The sequence below is a fragment of the Cotesia typhae genome, unplaced genomic scaffold (genome assembly GCF_013202065.1).
Source record: "Cotesia typhae breed Kobodo isofemale line unplaced genomic scaffold, CoteBio_Ctyphae scaffold_13, whole genome shotgun sequence".
NCBI classification, from domain to species: domain Eukaryota; kingdom Metazoa; phylum Arthropoda; class Insecta; order Hymenoptera; family Braconidae; genus Cotesia; species Cotesia typhae.
This window is the reverse complement of record NW_027423774.1, coordinates 14,994,661-15,015,829: the sequence shown is the minus strand read 5'-3', so window position 1 is coordinate 15,015,829 and position 21,169 is coordinate 14,994,661. Positions and strand designations below refer to the sequence as shown.

At 27.6% G+C, this 21,169-nt stretch overlaps 3 protein-coding genes and 1 long non-coding RNA gene across 8 annotated transcripts in view; 1 reads left to right on the top strand and 3 right to left on the bottom strand.

Moving 5' to 3' along the window:
* The window catches only part of Inae (inactivation no afterpotential E), a 32,078-nt gene extending 30,632 nt beyond the window's left edge, over positions 1 to 1,446 (bottom strand). For all 5 annotated transcript variants that reach the window (XM_074253562.1, XM_074253561.1, XM_074253565.1 and 2 more), the window contains exon 1: positions 177 to 1,446. In XM_074253562.1, the coding sequence (XP_074109663.1) occupies positions 177 to 271 (95 nt within the window). In that variant the 5' untranslated portion in view covers positions 272 to 1,446. The remainder of the gene's footprint in view (positions 1 to 176) is intronic.
* A 449-nt stretch (positions 1,447 to 1,895) lies between these two features.
* Positions 1,896 to 3,676, bottom strand: Gmer (GDP-L-fucose synthase-like protein). Its single transcript, XM_074253567.1, has 6 exons — positions 3,297 to 3,676; positions 3,118 to 3,232; positions 2,801 to 2,929; positions 2,454 to 2,667; positions 2,241 to 2,378; positions 1,896 to 2,171 (listed from the first exon to the last, which is right to left on the bottom strand). The coding sequence occupies exons 1-6, from the start codon at positions 3,425 to 3,427 to the stop codon at positions 1,936 to 1,938; spliced, it is 963 nt and encodes a 320-aa protein (XP_074109668.1). The 5' UTR covers positions 3,428 to 3,676; the 3' UTR covers positions 1,896 to 1,935.
* A 1,746-nt stretch (positions 3,677 to 5,422) lies between these two features.
* LOC141534936 (uncharacterized) lies at positions 5,423 to 8,991 on the bottom strand. The gene is made up of 3 exons (XR_012480509.1): positions 8,774 to 8,991; positions 8,360 to 8,450; positions 5,423 to 5,593 (listed from the first exon to the last, which is right to left on the bottom strand). It is a non-coding gene; the product is annotated as an uncharacterized LOC141534936 (long non-coding RNA).
* Positions 8,992 to 10,355: 1,364 nt separating this feature from the next.
* LOC141534812 (uncharacterized) lies at positions 10,356 to 11,639 on the top strand. Its single transcript, XM_074254389.1, has 5 exons — positions 10,356 to 10,525; positions 10,714 to 10,755; positions 10,839 to 10,974; positions 11,084 to 11,263; positions 11,336 to 11,639. Exons 1-4 carry the CDS (start codon positions 10,521 to 10,523, stop codon positions 11,234 to 11,236), a joined length of 336 nt encoding a protein of 111 aa, XP_074110490.1. The 5' UTR covers positions 10,356 to 10,520; the 3' UTR covers positions 11,237 to 11,263; positions 11,336 to 11,639.
* The last annotated feature ends 9,530 nt before the right edge of the window (positions 11,640 to 21,169 follow it).

The window sequence follows — 21,169 nt, the reverse complement described above, 5'->3', positions numbered from 1 at the left end:
CAATATGAAAAATTCTAATTTTGATCTATGACTTATGTTAATTATCGAAAATAGCAACCTGTATTTTTTAGTGTAGTGATTGAGAAAATGTTTCAAGTGATAAGGATAATTTTTTTTTAAATTTATTGTTAATCAATAAATTTCGGACGGCTTGAATAAAATTTTTTCCAACTTACCATATGATGTGAACAATACTTAAAAATGCACCTGGGACTACGAGATCATCACTCCCAACACTCCATCGTCGTCGAAATACTACTATACCCGGCATTGTTACTTTTTAAATTAATTCTTTTATTATTTATCAAATGAATAATTGACTCTTTTTCCTTAATATTATCATAAATGTCTTTGTAGTGATATTAAAATTTTTTTTTTCTATTTTATTCATGACTTGATTATTCTGAATATTGAATTAAATTTTTCAGCTTTTGGGTGTTTGGCGAATCACTTCAATGAACAAACACTTTATAGCTTTTTTTTTTTTATCTATCTATTGAATTTTTCATTCAGCTATTGTCATTATATAGGTTATTTTAGTCCTGTATTCCTATATTTATTTTTTTGTTTGCTTATTTGAAAAAGATAATTTTAAGTTAACTTTATTTCTTCCAGTGTTAATCGAGACTTTGATAGTAAACAAACAAGTTATATCATCATTGTTATCATTATCATCATCTTTTCAATATTTTAATTATTGAAAATCGTTTATTCTTTATAACTAATGGTAAAATATTTATAAATTACGAAATATTATTCATTTTTAGCGTGGAAGACTCAAAAAGATATCAGTACAGGACATGAATATTGTAATCAAAAGTTTTTGAATTTTTTTATATTTGTAACAAAAAATATTATTTTTTTGAACTTTGCAGTATCCACCAATCAACCTCAATCATAAATACATAATTTTACATATTTTCTTCGAGATTTATACTCAAAAAGAACACTTGAATAAATTTTCACAACAATAATAAATCACTACTTTTTCAACACTTCTTTACTTTAATATTAACACTTGAAATGGAGAAATATTTAAGTAAAAATAGTTCACCATGAAACTGTTTAAATAACTTAGGTAGTATTAAATTTTTTTTTGAAAATTTTAATAATACTTAATTGTTACGGAGATAAAAAGGTTAATTTTTAATAATTAATATTAAATTATAATTATCAGAGAGTAAAAAAATATATTTTAACCACGTGATTCTTAAAATTTTATATTAACAATTAATTAAAAGAGAAATGAAATAACTTATCACAAGAGTTTTTTCAAGCGCACTGAAGTTTTCGTTTATGAATTGCATAAAGAATTACGGAAAAAATGTCTACGGCGTCGGCGTTTTGTGGTTTTAGCGCACGCGTTTCACTTTGCATTTACAGAGCATGTGTACTTATACTCAGATAAAAATAATTATTCAAATGGTATCTAGAGCATGATCATCTGAATTTATAATTTTGTGTAGGAAGAAAATCACAATAATATAAACAAAACTCAATGCCGGTAATTCTCCATAAATACGAAATAAAGTACAAACATTTAGTTTGAAAAATTAAAATGAAAACTCACGTTTATATATAAAATCAATAAATAGATTAGTTGGTTATAAGTGATAAAATATTTTATCATACAGTTTTATTTCTTCATTAGTATTTATCGTATTCGACTTATAAAACTTGCCCTGGGGCACCTGTGAAATTAATTAATATTCAATATTTAAAAATAAATTAATTTTGATAAAAATTGATCCAAATTGAATTATTCCACAATTATTATAGTATCCTGTCACAGGGCAAGTTTTGTAAGCCGACTAGAATAATTATAGGTTCTTTACTCTGATAATTGTATTAAAATATAATTGAATAAAAAATAAAATTGACGTTTTAACATTGAAAATAATTAAAACAGATGTATTTATAATGATTTGAAATTGACTAATTTCTTGCTATATTATAATTACTACGATACCAATTAACAGTTTCTTTGATTGCATTTTCAAATGGAGTAAACTGCATAGCTGGTAAATAATTCCTTAGTTTTGAATTACTTGCAGTCTTTTTGTATTGACCGTCTGCTGCCGTAGTATCATATGCGATTTTTCCTTTGAAATCGAAAGCTTTCGCAAGTGTTTCAGCTACTTTTGAGATTGAAACTTCATCTTTTTCATCGACTGAAACGATAACAATTAATAACATGATCAATAATTATAAAAATAAAAATTAATATTGAATTAACTTACCGGATAGAATTATTGGTTCGACGGAATTATATTCCCGAAGAACCCATAAAATAAGTTTTGCTAAATCTAAGCTGTAAATAAATTGTCTCAAAGGTTTCCCTGATCCTAATACTGTGAATATTTTATCTTCAGTATTGCCTGTAATTTGAGTTAGTAAATATTTCAATTATTTTATAAGAATATCTGATTAATTTTGGTGAATAACAAAATTACCATCCTTAATGAGGTCATATAATTTTCTCATTAATCCAGGAATAACATGACTTGAATTTAGATTAAAATTATCATGAGGTCCGAACACATTACATGGAATAATACTTGTGTAGAGTCTGTTATGCTGTTCAAAGTATGCGTGATTTGCAACATCCAACAGTCGTTTCGCATAACTATATCCATAATTTGATGGATGAGGTGGACCATTATGAATCTACATGGAAACATAAAACCAATAATAAAATAGTTTTTTAAATAATAGAAATACGTGAAACTAAACAATTACCATTACCAATTATAATAATTATTAGAAATAAATCAGAAATAATTTATTTCAATCCGCTTACCATAGTTTCGTCTATTGGGTATGTTGTTTTATCAGGAAATATACAGGTAGAAAGAGAGGAAACAACTTTGATAATATTATTTTCATGAGCAGTTTGTAAAACGTTATCATTTATGTGAAGATTATTACGCTATAAAATAATTATTCAATTATTAGTAAATCAGCGTTTCAATAGTTATTCCAGTAAGAGATTTACTACTCTCATTTATTCACCAAACATTCCTATTATTCCCAATTTGAGAATTTAAGATCTTTCAAGTTCATTCTCTCGTTAAGACAAATTTCTCATGATATTTTTATTTGAATGATGAAACTCACTAAAAAATCTAAATTATGTGCCATGTTATGGAATAAACCACCAACCATAGCAGCCAAATGTATTACATGAGTAGGTTTGTATTTTTCAAACAACTGTTCTGTGCTTTTTTTATCGCTGAAAATAATAAAATTTAATAAATATATTTTCATTAAAATCTGAAGGTAAATAAAAATATTACCATAAATCTGCTTCTTTTGATCCCACAAATATCCACTCTTCGTTATCTTTTTTGTCTTCCTTAACTACATTTTCAATAGCTTTACCAATAAGTCCTGTACCTCCAGTCACAAGTATAATTTTTTTTTCCATATTTTATTTTGTATTTATATGTAAAATTAATAATAAACTATTTATTATATATATCCTATATTTAATACAGGGTATCAATGCAACCGAAAGAGGTTATAGTTGTCTAAGGGAGACTCGTGAATTAAAATTATTTAGGGGTATGAAGATTTAGCTCATTAAACCTGACGACCTCAAATTAATTATTATTAATTTGTTATAAATAAATAATTTGTTCGTCTTTTGTTCTTCAATGTTCGTTAAAAATTAGTATTTGTTCGATTGTTGTTTATTTATAAAAAAATTAAACAAATTTTTGTTGTAAGCTAACGTCTTGTATTTCCGAATTTAATTTTTTTTTTTAATCGATAGATTATTTTTTTTTATGACTTGTTCGATCAATTTAATTTTTTTGTTCGATCGTTTTTATATTTTTAATTAATTTTTTAATATAATTAGCCTCATGGCTGTGATAGCTGAATTAGATCTTTAATGCACATGCGCGAATATTGCGCGGTATATTCAATTGCGTGGTATATTCAAACCTCGGAAGGAAATTTATAATAATAATAATAATAATAATAATAATAATAATAATATTGATATTGATATTGATATTGATATTAATAACGGCTACTTGGACATCCTTAAACAAAATTTTATACGAGTTTTAGTCCTCAGTTTTCCGGACCTTAGTTGATCGTGTGAAAAGTTGTTCATCAGTTAATATGGTGGTAAGTTCCGTCTTCGAAACCCGCGAATTTTTTTATTTTTTTTTCCGTTAATTATTTCTTGTTATCTCACACCTTCCTCTTCTTCTTTCTTATTTATTCACATCTTTTCTGCTTTATCGGCCATAGATGCTAAGTAGAACAGTATATTATATATAATATATATATTATGGCCGATAAAGCAGAAAAGATGTGAATTAATTTAAAAATAAAATTTTCAATCATTATCATAAGTCAATTAAGTGAATATTAATGCGAATAAGCGCCCTGATAGCCACGCCTTCAGTAAAATAACTTGCACTGGCGGGATTTTATGAAAGTTTTGTCAAAGTTCAGTCAAAGATGTTCACTGCAGAATGGTGTATTGAAATTGTATTGAAGTTGGTTAGGAAATTCAATTGAATTTGCACCGACATCTGTACAAAAGTTTTAGACAGAATTTTGTGTACAGAAAGTTAGCTAAAAGTTGTAGTGATGTTTTAGTAAAAAATAAAGTCAAGTTTGACAAAAATATTTTTTAAAAAATTTATTAGCAAAAATTGTATATATTTTTACCATCAATTTTTATGGAAAATATTTTCAAATATTAAAAGAAATTTCTCAATAAAGTTTTAAATTCAGAAAGCTCAGTCTAACATGCATTAAAATTTGAGACAAATATTTTACTATTATATTACTTTCTAAAAAGATCACACATGAACTCAAGCGAAAATATAAAATTTTATTACTCCTTGATAAAGAACTTATTATGTTAATTTATAAATCATAAATAAGTAGTTAAATGAAATTCGAATAAAATTATATTGTTTGTTAGTTGTTCAATACAAAGATAGTATTTTTTATGAAAATAAAAAAATCATGCATGTTAAATTAAAAATTTAATAATACATCTGTACAGATAAACATTATAAATTATTTAATTTGTGATGAATTAATTCAATAGATATTATGAATATGATAAATTTTAATTGTTTGATTTTGATGTAGGATTGGAAAATTTAAAACAAAGAAACTGTTAATCATAATTTTTTTGTTAACGTCAAAATTGTTTATTTAATTTCAGCCCGTGCGGCCGAAAAATGTGGTCAAATATATGTCCTTATTTACAATCTTAATTCTAATACTTTCATGTTAATTGGATATTACTTATTACAATACTTATGAACACAAATATATTATCATTTTTATGATCATGGATAAAAATATAAATTCTTTTTTTATTTTTCTATAAACCATTAATTTTTTAAAAAATTTTTTATTTATATCTATATTTTCTTCAATTGAACAATTTTTTGGAGTTGCACAATAATTATTTTATTAATAATCTAAAAAATATACATAATAATAATAGTCATTGTGAATACATTTTTTAAAATAATAGAAATAAATTATACAGCTATTTGATCTCAGCGAACAGTGTCGGCACTGTGATGGCCCTCATATTTGTGGTCGTTATACTCTGGAATATCAAAAAAAAAAAAAGGTTAATAGTTAAGTGACTCAGTTATATATTAGCAATGAAACATTTATACTGTTAGTATTACCTTGAGGTGTTTTGAAATTTACGGATGCGATTATTTATATAATTCATGATGATCAGGGGGGAGCAATAAATATTATGAACATATAAGACAAGAACCCAGTATCGGCTCATATACCAATACTTACTTACTCCGTGCATTTGTATATCTATATTTGTGATTATAGATACACAAATACATGGAGTGAGCAGGTACTGGTGCATGAGCCGATACTAGGGCTTTCAATTTAAATAACCGTGGTTAAAAATAGATAAATTTTAGACGTGGAGAATATTTCGTTATTAACTGAAATTTTAGTCCTGTACAATAGTGAAAAAGATATATATTGTATTTATGTTTAGGTATTAGTGTGCTACAATATAGTCAAATAATATTAGAATAATTTGAGTGTTAAAATTATTAATAATTATTCAATTATCGATATTGGAAGATAAAACTATAGAAACGTATGCATTATTAATTTGTTCATCATTTACTGTATAATCTAAAACGGTTTATTGACCCAAAATGGCATTCGATAGCATTTACTTCGTATTTCATTATATGTTATAATCAAAGCTTTAGTGTCGTTAAGTGATGAACATAAAAATACACCAAATGTCATTGACGGCTCGTTTGAAACGGTATAAAAATGACTCTAATTTTTCAAAGAAATGAACAGCAAAAAAATATGTATTGTTATAAAGGATTATATTTTTATAAGACCGATTCGGCCATCTTCTGTAACTACGGTGTTATCATTGTCTTGAATTGAGAAAAAAAAGATGGTGTTTGTAAACTTTCATATTGCATGCACGAATTTTCAAATAATCTAGGAATAGGACCATACTTATGAACGCTGAATGGTTTGAAATTTTTTGTATTGTCTTTAATAGTGATGGGGAATTGCAATTCTTCATGAATTCTTTTAAATATTTGTTGAAGCGGCTGATCTGGCTTTCTTACAAAATTGCGGCAATGGGAAATTCTATTTTCATATGTAAAAGCTGATACTGAATCTAATGAACCGTACAATTTATAATCAGAAACTAAATGAAGCAGGCCATGCGCATTATAAGTAAGAAATTGTAAACCATGGATATTTTCAGCGTCTATTACGTAATTCTTTAATGACTCTTCGGAAAAGTCAACATTTTCAGTTGAAGACTTACTACTTAGTAAAACCCGCATTGATGAGTGAAGCAAAAGAAAATGATTGTATTGATCATCTGTAATTAATCCACGAGCAACAACAATGAATGTATATAAAAGTAGTTGGCGATATTCTGTAGCTTTGAAATGACACAATTTATCTAACGCGCGGGGATTTCGGGCAAATTCGCGTGGACAATACAATTGTAGATTCATCAATCTGTTAGACATTAATTTTATTTGGAAAGCTGGTAATTTTACTGGTTTGCATTTCCCGAACACCAAAGATTCAATACTTTTTTTCATTACACCTAAACATACTAAATGCATATAATCAAATGATACTTGTTGAACAAGATCAATGGGAAGATCATGCAGAGCAGATTTTCCTTTATTGTGATCAACGTCTGAAAGTAACCTATATTCTTGATCCGTTCTTGATTTGTAATTAATACCGGGAAAACGTTTAGATCCCATATATGCAGAGCCTTTTACATAACACTTGGAGCAAGGATATTCTGAATTATGACCATAATGATTTAAAACATAAGCACGGGCAGGAGCATCAGCAATGAAACATCGAAGTTTTACTTTAATTTTTTTATTATTGTATTCAATGCCCCCTTTACTAATTATTGAATTTATTTCAGTTACAAAATCGGAAAAAAAATCTGAAAAAGAAGTTGGTTTGGAATCCCCCTTGTAAATACCCGCAAGTTCTGGCTTGTTGCATTCTAAGTTTACGACGCGAAATTGAATGGGCCACAATTGTATTTCATTATTCAACTCAGCCCCATCAGTACTAAAATCTATAATTAATTCATAGGGAATAGATTCCGAGGGTACACGAGTTAATAATGACTGCAACATGACTTCCAATCCCAAGTGTATGTATTCTCCAGGGGCAATTTTTTTAACTTTAATTTTATTACGCGGACTTTTTAATAGTGATCGACTGTCTTTAGGCAAGAACTGCAATCCGATGAAGCCGCAAAACATTTAATAATGCATTACTTTGAACCTGACTTATTTTATGATCGACTATACATTTAGCAATGCTTATTTTTAAAGTTTCTGATATACACGGAATTATATTGGAGGTATTAGTATCTATAGACTTTTAATTATTTTTAAATTACTATTAGTTTGTGGGATCTTAGAATTTTCATTTTTACTGTGCGAGTTATCTGTTTCTAAATTAATAGTATTATCTGAAGAGTTCAGACTAATTGAAGGATTGATGTAGTTAAAATTTGTTGAATTTTCGTCAGACGCTACAAATTATTTCATTAGAGATAGGAATACTAAACTGATCATCCTCAACAATTTTTCGATTATATTATCATTATTAATAGAAATGTTATGGAATTGTGCAGAATTTGAAGTTAACTGTAAATCATTATTACACGACATGCCATCAGTCGAATCATTTTTTGTGTTGTTCAATAAAAGTGGAGGAGAATTAACATTGGCAATAGATTTTAAACTTTTTTGATTACGATTAAATCTAGAGTCAATTTCATTGCGATATAATTTCCTTATTTTTTGCTTACGATCCTCTGACAACAGGTCCCATGGTTTTCGAGAACCTGGCCGAAAATCAGGCTTCAATTTCCATGGATCCATCTTGGGATTATTTTTTACCTGAAATAATGTGAAAAAATTATAATTACATTTTTGTTTTTCCAAATATATAAGTATATTATTATTTAATGTTACTCCTTTTTATTTTTCTTATTTTCGCTTTCTTTATAATCTAAAAATTTATCTAAGTTTATCTAAAAAATTTCCTTTATTCATACACTAACTTTAGAAAATATAGGTTAGTTTGTACTGAACTTGGAGTATGAAAAATAATTTAACAACTTGATTTTGTTTTTACATCAAAACCAAATTATTATTATTATTATTAAGAAATTAAATAATGTAATGTTGCATACTTTATACTTAAAAAAATTAAAACTTACTTGGAATATTTGATAATTTGAAGACACGTTGATTTTTTTTTTATTACAACAATACAAGTGTGGTAAAAGACAGAAAAATGTAATTTAGCCAAACAAGTAGCAAAGTTATCAAATTTAATCCAATAAGATAAGCACAATATAAAATAAAAAAATTAATAATAATATTATTTATTGGTGAATATTTAACGAATACTTCGGACACTGGTTATGATAATGGTGTCAGCTGATTTACAGAATAATTTCACTAAGAAAAAGCCACGTTGACTTCATGCACGCACTTGCGAGCTCACCTGTCGTCGCTGCGCGCGCATATTATTCCGGATGTGTGAGTGAGTATACTTGTCAATGACATACACGTTCAGCACTCGTAGTTGTGTGTAAATCTCACATACAGTATAATATATGTAAATGAAGCCGAATTATTCCGTCATATTATCCTCGTGGCCACGTCGTATTATACTTTCGTTGTTATTTCGTTTATGTTAATTTATTTCAGTAAGCTTCAATTACCGTAATTTTTTATTTATTGTTACATAAAAAATTGTAACTGAAAAATTTACTTTGTCCAAAAGTTTGGAAGAAAAGGCATAAACTGTGTTGTTCATATAAAAATTTGAGAGCTTTGTTGGTGTATCGCCATGTCCAGTCAGGTTAGTTTTTTCAATGTTATAAGTAATTAAGATAAAATTTTTATTAAAAAAAGTTCGTATATCTTATACTAAAATTTCTCTACTTTTAGCTCAATCTTGACTTCTTATGTCGAATACATACGCAATTTTCTTTTCAATCTAAAAAATATGCACTTAAACTCAAAAATTAAATATTTAGTTACAGACAATGTGTTATTGAGACAAAAATCATATGAAATAATTTTTTATTTGCCTTAGAAACGCTTTTTATTCAAATAATTTTTTTATATTAATATGAAATAATTTGAACCCGGTATAATTTTTTTAATTGTTAAAAAATAAAGTGAAAAATATACCATTATCTGTAACTATAACTATAGTTCGTTAACGATGAAAACTCATGACGAGGCCTAACTATTTTTCGGCGGATTATTATCTTCCAACTTAGCGTTATATGTGTATAGCTATTTATACTGTAATTAATTATAGTCTCAATAATATAATTTAAATTTTACAGTAACCGGAAAATGACGCTCATCGATTCCAGTATCGCCTTGTTAACAGAAATATTTTGTTATTGGGCAACCACTTGGTGACGCTTTCTGGCACTGTTACCGTTCTGATAACAAGCAGTGGAATTTATCACGATCCGATATCACCGATTGACTTATAAAATACACGCTTTTCTGTATTTTTTTAAATCTTGCAATTAAATTGCAAGTGTATGCATCGATTGCATTAACTGATTTAAATCAATAGATTGAAATAGTATTTCAGTCGGTTTTAATAATAAGTAATTTCGTAATATAACTATAGATAATAGAACAAAATATTTGATTTAAATATTTACTCAATAATTTTTAGCATAAAATTATTTTTAATTCTTATATAATTAATGCCATATTTTTTACACAGAAAAGCACTTTAATACGCCCAGTTACACCTGAGAGCTTAGCAGCACAGCATTATCGGCATTAGGAATTCAGGAGTTTACTCCTCAGACGCCAAGACGGATTATAAACGCCACTAAACCTGTCGTGATCCAATCTAAAGAGGGACCAGAAATCCTAAATTTATTAAAAACTGTATGTAACACTATACAGCTGTTGAACAGCAAAATGACGTAAGTCAAATTGTTCCTAAAGAATTTTTACAGCTAACAGAAATAATTGTTCTATTTATAAAAGTTACATAACAACATTTAATATGCACGTATTTGATACTTCAATTTATAATTACTTAGGCCTTTTGTAAATTTTTCAGCTGTCATATTAATTACTGAATGAATATTTTTTTCATTTAATGTTTTAGGGATCAGATGACGGAACTTAACAAATTCGGGGAACGTTTAACGTGGGTACCACGAATTTTTCTTTCACAAAATTATATGCTTCTTATTATTATAATAACAAATACAATAATACTTATTTTTACAGAAATTTAGAAACATCATTCAAATTAATTGGAAGTTCTGCGTCACGTGACATTGAAAAGCCGGAATGTTTGCCGTTTAAGACACACGAAGACATAATCAAATATGATTCAGCTTCCGATAAAGAAAGAAAAAAGATGGTGAGTATTATTCGAGATTTTTTATTTACGACTGACACACACGTGTTCTCTCTCTCTCTCTCTCTCTCTCTGTCATTCTCTTTAATCACACTCAGCATTTTGTTTCCAGATGAGTTATTTGCAATTTTACGACATGAAAAATAATGTGAAAGATAACATCCGCGAAATATTCAGTAGGAACCGTTTATTCACTGACAGCTTACTGACAAATATAATTTGGGTTGGCAAAAGGGACAGTCGTCAGAAAAAATTGCTATCATGAGGAGACGAATTAGTCATGACTTATCTCGTAAATATAGATTATTATTTTTTTCATTATGTATAATTTCACTACAACAGTATTCGCTTCTTGTTTTTTCAGGGGTCCTTAAGCGTATGTACCCGGAAATGACGCATGGTGAATTCAGGCAAGCAGTTTCCAAGGCTTTAAATGCCGCTAATGCTCGTTTCCGAGAAAAGCGGAATGTTAAAAAAGCAACTCATAGTAATTCTGGACCACGCAATACTGCAAATGAAGAGGATCTGTTTGAATCAGAGTGGACGTCGATGGAAGAAGATCATAATAATGATAATAAGGAAAATGGTTATCCTGCTGATGATCCTCGATAACTGTACTTTTTTAGTAATTAATTAATTTTAATACATCTTTATAACTCATAAACATATATACACATAAATATTTATTTATATATTTTCTTATATGTACATAAATAAATACCTACTATTTTCGATAAAAATTATGTTTTGTAAGTATTTTTCAAACCTTTTCCCGCGTAAAACAATTAGCAGCGCCATCTTTTTACTGAAATTTGATTCGAAAGAATGCTGATAAGCTAGTGTTCTTCTTGAACCACCTTCTGTATCTCATATGATAATTTTTAGGTAATTTACCGATCGGACGGTTCAAATGGAAAAATTTTCATACTTTGCCATATCAACAGATATTGTATCAAAGTTCAGTGCAGGTTCACTGAAACTCCTGCACTAAAACATTTTGATTAAACCTGTCGTTAGATTCGAGAACTAGATTTTACTGAACTTGGAGTCCAATCTAACGCAAACTTTTATTCACCATGGCTATCAGGGAGAATATGCTTTTCCGAAATGAAAAGATACAGAGTAAAACAATGGATATCTCAATACACTCATACAGTCTGAAAAGTAAATTCTAATTAAGTTTCACAAATTCCCTCTTAAAATAAATTAATTCATTTTGGTTTGGAATAAAATGATTCTCTATCTAATAATAATAGATTGAAAAAAAAAATATAGTTATGCGTCTACAGTCACCCTAACTAAAAAATAGGAAATAATTTTTTATAATTCAAATTCAGAATCGAGTGATGAATAAAAGAAATTAATTTAATGTATAAAAGCATTGGGTGATTAATGTTAACATCCCATTTATTTGTGTGGCAAGTGTGCGCAATTCTATTTATTTTGGGATGAAGCACCCCACGCTTGTTTACATTAAATTAATTTTTTTATTGATCACTCTATTCTGAATTTGAACGATTAAAAATTATTTCTCATTTTTAGTTTGGACTATTCATAAAAGCGTGTTTTTTAGTTTTTTAAAACTATTATTTATTTATTTCCATAATAAATTCGCTTGAATGAACGACTGAAAACTAGGAAACAATTAATAAAAGACTAGCGGACTGTAATATCAGCATAAATAATAAAATAATTGACATGATTGACCCAAACTTTGGCTAAACAAAAGCATCGATTAATCAAGAAATTTTATTTTTCAAAGCTCTATATTATTCAAACGAAACAAAAAAATTAATTGATATTTTTTCTATAGAGTGAAATGATAATGAGTCGATTAGATGACTAAATTTTTTATCATATCAATAATAAAATATTGAATACTGATAACATTGAACTTGATTTGATTTTGGCTGTGCATTGATTTCCAGTTACAGATATGTTCTTATAAGAAGAATATGTTCCTATATGCTTGTCTCGAGATCTCGAGATGCTTATTTCGATCGAATAGCTATCGCTTACTGCAGTAGATAAGTAACTGAAGTATCTTGTCAGTCGGTCAGTTAGCGACGATTGCACTAGTTGTTAACAATCCCTGATAGCCTCAATGCCGCTAACTTATAAATATGCAGCCGAAATTAGACGTCAAGTTAACGGTAAATTACAGCGAAATTTGCTTGAATTGAAAATTAAAGGATATGCGAAAGTTGAATTCAAGTTACCGATAACTTCTATATAAAAATTTAAAACTTGCAAAACCCGCAGCTGATTACCTATAGTAAATCATACGTAAATTGGGGAAGATGTCTAATACCTACTAACCATAATTGGTTAGATTACCGATAACTTAGATCCTCATTACCTAGTTATCCGTAGCACAGAATCCGATTACCTATAATAATTACGTAGAATTTTGATGAGGTAGAGTACCCAGTAATGTATTGTCCGATGTAAACAAATATTCATGGTGAGGAAATAGAATAAAAGTTGGATCTTTTAGATATTTTATGCATGAATTTATTTAATTATGAAAATATTTTACTCATTGATGGATTCAATAAAGTTCATCATTTGTGCAAAAGAACGAATGTGGCAATTGAGATTTTTCAATTTATTGTTACTGTGGTTGTCTCAATTGTGATCATTTCTAACCTAGTTTTCGGGATATTGTCGAACATTGTAATTTAAGTAAATCTTTGTTAATATTAGCAATTAATTAATTAATTACTAAAATAGGCAGTACGAGTCAGCTACGTAGTAAGCGTAATTTGTGGAAAAAAAAATTTTTTTGTATAAAAAATAGAACTATATTTGTTTTTATAAGTATTAAATTCAATTTTTTTTTCTACTTTATATATTAATATTGATTGATTAAATATATTTTACTAAAGTATAAAATTTTTAATTGATAAAAACAGCTAGGAAAATTTGAAGAATACATCTGCGTAATTTCGTGCGCCATTAATCACTGAAGGTCTATTTCAATCCCGACGTCAACATCTTAATCGGAAAGAATTGAAGCGATAAAAGTGCTATTATCTCAGCGATAGCCGTTATATTTGGTGCACGAGCTAATGTCAGTGATCGAGCTGGTTCTGTGCAGGGTAAGTCATCAAATAATCAATAAATTCGTGATAATGCATATTGATATTTTGATCCGATAAATTTTTATAGCTAGACATGCTGTCTAAAAAAATTTTATTACGATATTCAAGTACGGCAAAATCTGACCAAAAATTTTTCGGGTTACGATTATTTTATAATTCTAGATTTTTCATTTCTATAAAAGGTACTAGGTCGTTTTATAACCTTTTCTAAAAATAATCCTATTGACTGGCCCAGTCAAAATGCATTTTTTTCTTAAATTTTTAAATTAATTATATTAATATTAAAAGTTTAATTTAATCAGACTATCAGCTATTGTCGGGATCATATTTAAATATTTGAAGATTTTAAATTGAATGTTCATTAAGTCGCAAATTATATTTAAGCTGTGGGATGTTGAAGTGGAATACCGACTGTTCCCAGAGCCTCCAGAATATACCGAGATATCACGGTTGGCAGATTATTTTGGGGTCGTTGGTTACGATCACGGTAAATAAAGTAAATGTAACATAACACCTTGTTATTTTATTATATATAATTAACAATAATAATAATTTTTATTATATCATATTTAAGGAGCTGAAGCAAGCAACGGGATTATTGTCCGAAAATTTCCTGAAAAAAAGCTGGCCCGATACACCATTTATTGAATGGTATCGAGTGGGTAAGTACTGTCAAAAAAGTAGAGGTACTAAATTTAAAATCAATATATTAATAAATTAATTAATTAATTTATTTATTTCGTAGTTTTGCCAACCCCAAGGATGAACATTGTCAAGAGAAAGACAAGAGCCTCGTTTTTTCGTCTCAATCCTCACGGATATAGGTGCTAATTACTGTGCGTGTATGTGTTTCAATGAAACTGTTTTAATGGTTTTGATTAATCCGGTTAATGAAGAGGAAGAACCTGTTGATGGGGTTAATCGTACAGTAGTTAGAGCTATTACAGCAATTACACATCATTGTATTATGTATACACCAGAATTTCTGGTATTAGTTTCAAAATTAGATTACATCGAAACCTTTTGGGTATTGATCAATTTTCCTTAATTTTCTTTCATTTTATGATAGGTTGAATAAATTTATTATTAAAGTAGATTCAGAATATTTATAAATTTTTTTTTAGAACTTTGGGTATTATTTACACAGTGTACGCTGAAAATCATTAAGTTCTGCTGGAAACATTGGTTGGAAATATACTGGGATGTATTCAAGTACTGCCAGCAGACGGTCCTTACGTTCTGTAAGTATAGGTGCTGGTAATCGACACGCATTACAACCTCCGATAAGCCTATCTTATCCAATTATTCATACTAGTATTAATTTATTATTCCAATAAAATTCCGACAAAATTTTATTTCATTCTGCCAGCTATTCTAAATTTACTGAAAATTGTCGAGCGCTTACTACATTAATGTATCCATTTCGATATACACATGTATATATTTCATTATTACCTGCTGCTTCTTGTTGAAATTCTCAGTACGCCAATACCGTTTATTATGGGTGTACATAGTTCTTTTAAGCATGAAATAACTGAACTGGTAAGTATTATTATAAGTTATAACGACATGAATAATTCATAAAAATATGTATGTAAACATCAGATGGACGTCATATAGTAGTTGACTTAGATGGTGGTTCAATCACGGTACATGATGGATTATTTCTAGCTCTTCTTCTTGAACCACTGTTATCACAGGCACAAGACGCTTTATCACTTGTTCTGCAGCCACTGCTCACTTCCGCGAATTACCTGAAATAGTCAAATAGTTGATAAACTCTTATAGTATCATTATGCTTGTAAACACCCGCAATGTCATCATCAGATGAAGAGATCGATGATTATTCAACACACGAGAGACCGAAATGTAAGTTTATTAAAATTAATATTAATATACCTTGAAAGATATAATTCTATTATTATAAATAAATAGAAATAAATTAATTTCTTTTTCAGAGAGTCAAGATGACGAAAAAATGTTAGTCTGGATTCGTATAATACAAAAAACTATCTTCATAGATAAATAAAATTCAATTATATGAACATAAATTATACTTTTAGTATTTTAATATCATTTTTTTTTGTCTAGCAAACTACATGAAGCTTATTGAAGAATAGATCAACTATCCGGTTAACGAGTATTTGAACCTTATATCAGAGTTGGTTTTTACGGAAAAAAATTGAGTGATCTCGATGGTAAGGAGTTTGCTTATCAAGTATCGATTTTACGAAGCTTCCTAAAATATTCCCAAGACGTGAAAATTCTTACGTCGAATAATTTAGTATTGATAATGTATACGAGTCGTTGTTTAAAAGCAAATTGTACTGAGCCCTGTTGAAGTAGCTATTGAAAATATTAAAAAAAAAAAAAAAAACAGTTGAGGTATTGATTCAATGACACTATTATTGAATTTTATTACTTTAATAATATTAATTTTTTTTTCTAGCTGGCTAATACTATCAATCAAGATCCACCGATATGCATAATTTTATATATATATGTATGAAAGATATAAAACAAAAAATTAATTAATGGATATTATTCCTCATATTTCGATGTATTATTCTCAAGTTAAGTTATCATATTGGTTGCGGTTTGTTGAGAAAAAGTATAGTTTGTACAGCATTAAGAAACATCGGAATATTGTGTTGTTTTTTTTTTTTAAATTGCGTTCAATAAAGTGTTTAAGAATCGTTGATAATTGGATTTCCAATAAATCGACATCATTGCCTATTTGAAAATATAAAAAATCATCAGGTGATTCAGCATATTGGCTTACTAACTTGTCACGTCTTTTTTTTTTGTTCGGTCAGTTTTCGCCGGCCGAATAATTAATCGCACGCTTGTCGATACTCGCAAGATGATGCTTCAAGTATCTTTCTTTAATGATCTTTCAATCAAGCTATTTTAATTTTATGAGTTTGTTTAATTTCAGCTATTTGTACAATTATTTAATAAAGAAAATATAATTAATTGGAAATTCCTTGTTTAATGAATAATTTATAAAAATGTTATTATTTATCTTGTACATGAACTGAAAAAAACACCGATTGGTGAATCAGTATTTTCTAACTAAACTGTGGTTTGCAGTTCCTAAATTTCTTTTAAAATTGTTGCCATTTTTTTAATTGCTAACTTACTTTAATTGCTGCTTGATTCATTTTAAATTATTATGTTTAAGCATTACAGTTGAAACCTCCTTTAAGTACTCGATGCTCTTAATTCACTCTTTATCTTCTTAACGCCTTCTCGTAATCTTTGATACTCTTTTTATTGCTATTAAATCAACAGATTCCAAATCAGCTTCCAACTTTGAAACTTAATCATTGAAAAATCTTTTCTCTTTGTTTAATCATGATATACTTATAACCTGTAACTGCTTTTTATTAAAGAAATTATAAAAATGAGGTAACTGTAGTATTATTGTTTAAATAATTTATTACTACTTAATACGTTTTGATAAACTTCTTGATAACCGGAAATGTAATGTTTACTATTTATAAAATTTAATGCCAAACGAGTGTACCTAAATCTGCGGATCGATAAAAAAATAAATCTTTAATTATTTATAGTCGTCATTCAACTTAATTATTTTTGTTTTTGATGATAAAAAGTATCACATAATAAATTAAAAAAAAAAAAAAAAAAAACAATGAATACTAATCTCATCTACGTTGCCACATATACGCATTTATATGGAGAAAATAACAAAATTTTAGTTATTAGTTAACTCTTAATTGTTGCTAATACCATTTTACACAATACAGAGTGCCGATTTTAGTATCAACTATAATACTATACATTGTAGCTTCACTTCACATGACAAGTTGCGAAGAATACATGTAATATTTTAATAAAATTTGAGAAAATCTAGAAATTGATTTACAATTGCTATTGATAAAATAATAATTGATTTTCATTATAATGTAATTTTTAATATTTTTACAATTAAACTCCAATTTTTAAATTTATTATAATAGCTCAAATTTTTTTTTTTCATAACATTATTATTTATTTCAAGAACTATAGATGTACAACCATAATACACTCTTTTTATAATAAAAATATCTGATAATTTTTCTATTTTCTCAACTTAACTCATAACATATAATATCATTATTTTTATCTTATTATAAATAAAACAAACTGCTTTATTATTTAGTTATGAATAAAATTATTTAATTTTTATTTACCAACTTGAATAGATTAGTGAGTTTTAATTCGTTTTTTTATTTATTGTTTTTTTAATCAAAATAATTTTTTTGTCTTAATATAAAGCGGAATAATGAAACCTTACAATATAATTTTATATTATTACAATAAATTTTAGTTCCATCCATAAATTTACGCTGAAATGAATCTAAAAACATTTATCTTTATTAGTAATTTTAACCGTTGTCGTGTAGGAGCAAACGATTCACATATGGTGTAAAAATTATTGTTACAATACACTGTCGCAAATACTTGCATACATTTTGAAAAGCTTGAGTATTAAGTAAAATAAGCATAGTCGCAGTGTATAAGTTTCGTATAAAAAAATAAAATCAGAAGTAGAATTTATTTATCGTTATTAGTTAATGAATCATTTCTTCTCTGATCCAATCACTTAAATACGTGATATAACTTCAAGGTTTATAATTATTTGTTATAAATTTTTAGATGCAATTGTAACTTATAAAATTTAACGACAGTTTATATGTCATACGCTTATTTAATTATTTTAAAGCACTAATAATAACAATAATAAATACTGTTTTTAATAATATTAATAATAAATATGATTTTTTTGTAATTTTTGGCAAATTTTAGGTATACAAAATAGAATTATAATGTTAACTTTTAACGTAAAGGACGCCATGAGGCAATACTTTAGTATGACTAGCCTCAATTACAGGCTTTTCAAAAAGATCGTTGTAACAAATCCATGCTCCAGATATTCTTCTACAGTAAGCGACATAATGATTATAAGAATACCCTGCTACTCCGCATAATCTGAAATTTAACAGACAACTATTATAAACATAAAATTAATAAATTATTAAAAATAAATTCAAATAATCTACAAACCGATAGCGAAGATTGTGAGAATTACCATCTTCATTGACCACTGATAGACTTAAATAAATCGGCAGTTCATGTAATTTGCAGTCTCGACCATTTAACTCTCCACTCTTGATTGTATCTAATTCTATATAAATATAATTATTTGGCCTTTGTCGCCGTATACTCTTACTGCTTTGACAATATTTGCAACTTATGTTGTAAATGACACTATGAAAATCGAGTGCTTTTTGTAATGAACTGTATCCTTGATTGGAAACGATTTCATAATTTATTGGAAAGAATGGTAGATTTCTATTTTTATTGTTTTTACAGCCTAGAGTTGGACAAATATTTTCTTCGAAAAGACTTGGTTCGTCATTAAACAATTTACCCCACAGTGCATTGATATTATCATCACAAAAATTGTTCTTGATATGGGTACAGAAAGGTAATTTTCTTTTCAAGTTTTCCCTGAGACTTTTCCGTATTTTTATATAATGGATATATAATTTCAAATCGTTTTGTGTAAATGATTCCATTTGAACCCGATTTTTGAACTCAAGTAAAAATTTCAAATGAAATTTTTAGAATTTTGACAAAATTCTACAAAATGAGCATCTTGAAGAGTACATTCAAATAATAAATGTATAATTGTGTCAAAAGGACAAGTATTTTGAGGTAACCATTTGTAACCGTTATAATTAACAGCTGGGCACTTGAAACCGTTACTTAATAGATATATATTTTTTTCTTTTAATTTTTTCACTAGAACTTTTTTTTCCGGTACCGTGAAAATGTTATGTAGTTTTATTTCTGGACAGTCATTAAAATATTTACCACAATTGGTTTTTTTCGACTGATTTCATCGATAGCATCAGATAAAATTCTTTTTGGTTTCACTTTATCTAATGGTGTACTAGTTTTGATACTATAATTATGATCTTCTAGGCTTTCCGTACTTATATTTGTTTTTATAGTATTACTCAAAGAATTGTCATCAATAAAATCAAACTTGTAATCAGCGATATTATTGGTACTGTCATTACTAGATAACTCAATTACGCTAATGTTATTATCTTCGACATAATTTGGAGTTCTTTTGTCAACATTAGGCTCCAAAATAAGTCCATCAATGTCACTTGTTTCATAATTCATCCAATTAAATTTGTTTAATTGACCACTTTTTCCTTTACCCATCCAATTTTCGTACGGATCTTTTTAATTTTTTTCTTCGGTTATTGCACTTAAATCATAGTTTAAAATATCAGCATTTTTTTATTTTCATTATTATCATCAATAATACTACTGATATCAGAATTTATATTCATATTGAATTGAGCATCATCACTGTCAACAATATCGTTGTTTATTTTTCCAATGGATCGTGGCTTTCTTCTTCATTTTGGCAAAGATTATTATAGTTTTTTTCAGTTGTTATTTCACTTAAGTTACAATTTAAAAGATCAGGATCATTTTTCGTAGAATTATTCACATTTTCAGAGATAAATTTAGTTATTTTCAGTCTTAATAAATTTACCCTCCGATGAGATAATCAAGATGATGCTTTAAAAACGTATAAACATCTGTTGGTAACGACACTTGGTGTTTTAAAGCCATCTTTAAATCTTTAAAGCTCTCTTCTATATAGCTAGAAGTTGCACGTAAATCAGAATGAGGAATGCAGACATTACTCCATAAAAGGAAACTCCATAACTGCATCAATAAGAGGCTTTACTAACGCAGGTAAATAAAAACAATGTAATTTTTGACCTTTGAAACTTTCATTGATTGATGCCTTCAAAATTTCACTAGTCCATATTGAAATAGATGGCAAGTCATCTTTAACAATATCAAAAGAGTATTTTTAATCTTTTCTTCATAATCAAAATTAAAGTTTTCAATTTGTTGACTGATATTTAGGAAAAATTTTCTATATTTCTACATGAAATTAAATTTTCTAACTCAATTTTTGCATCTAGAGGAATAATTAATTCACCATTTACCTCAATATTGCTATCTTCAAACTCAGTATTGCAAACAATTAAAGT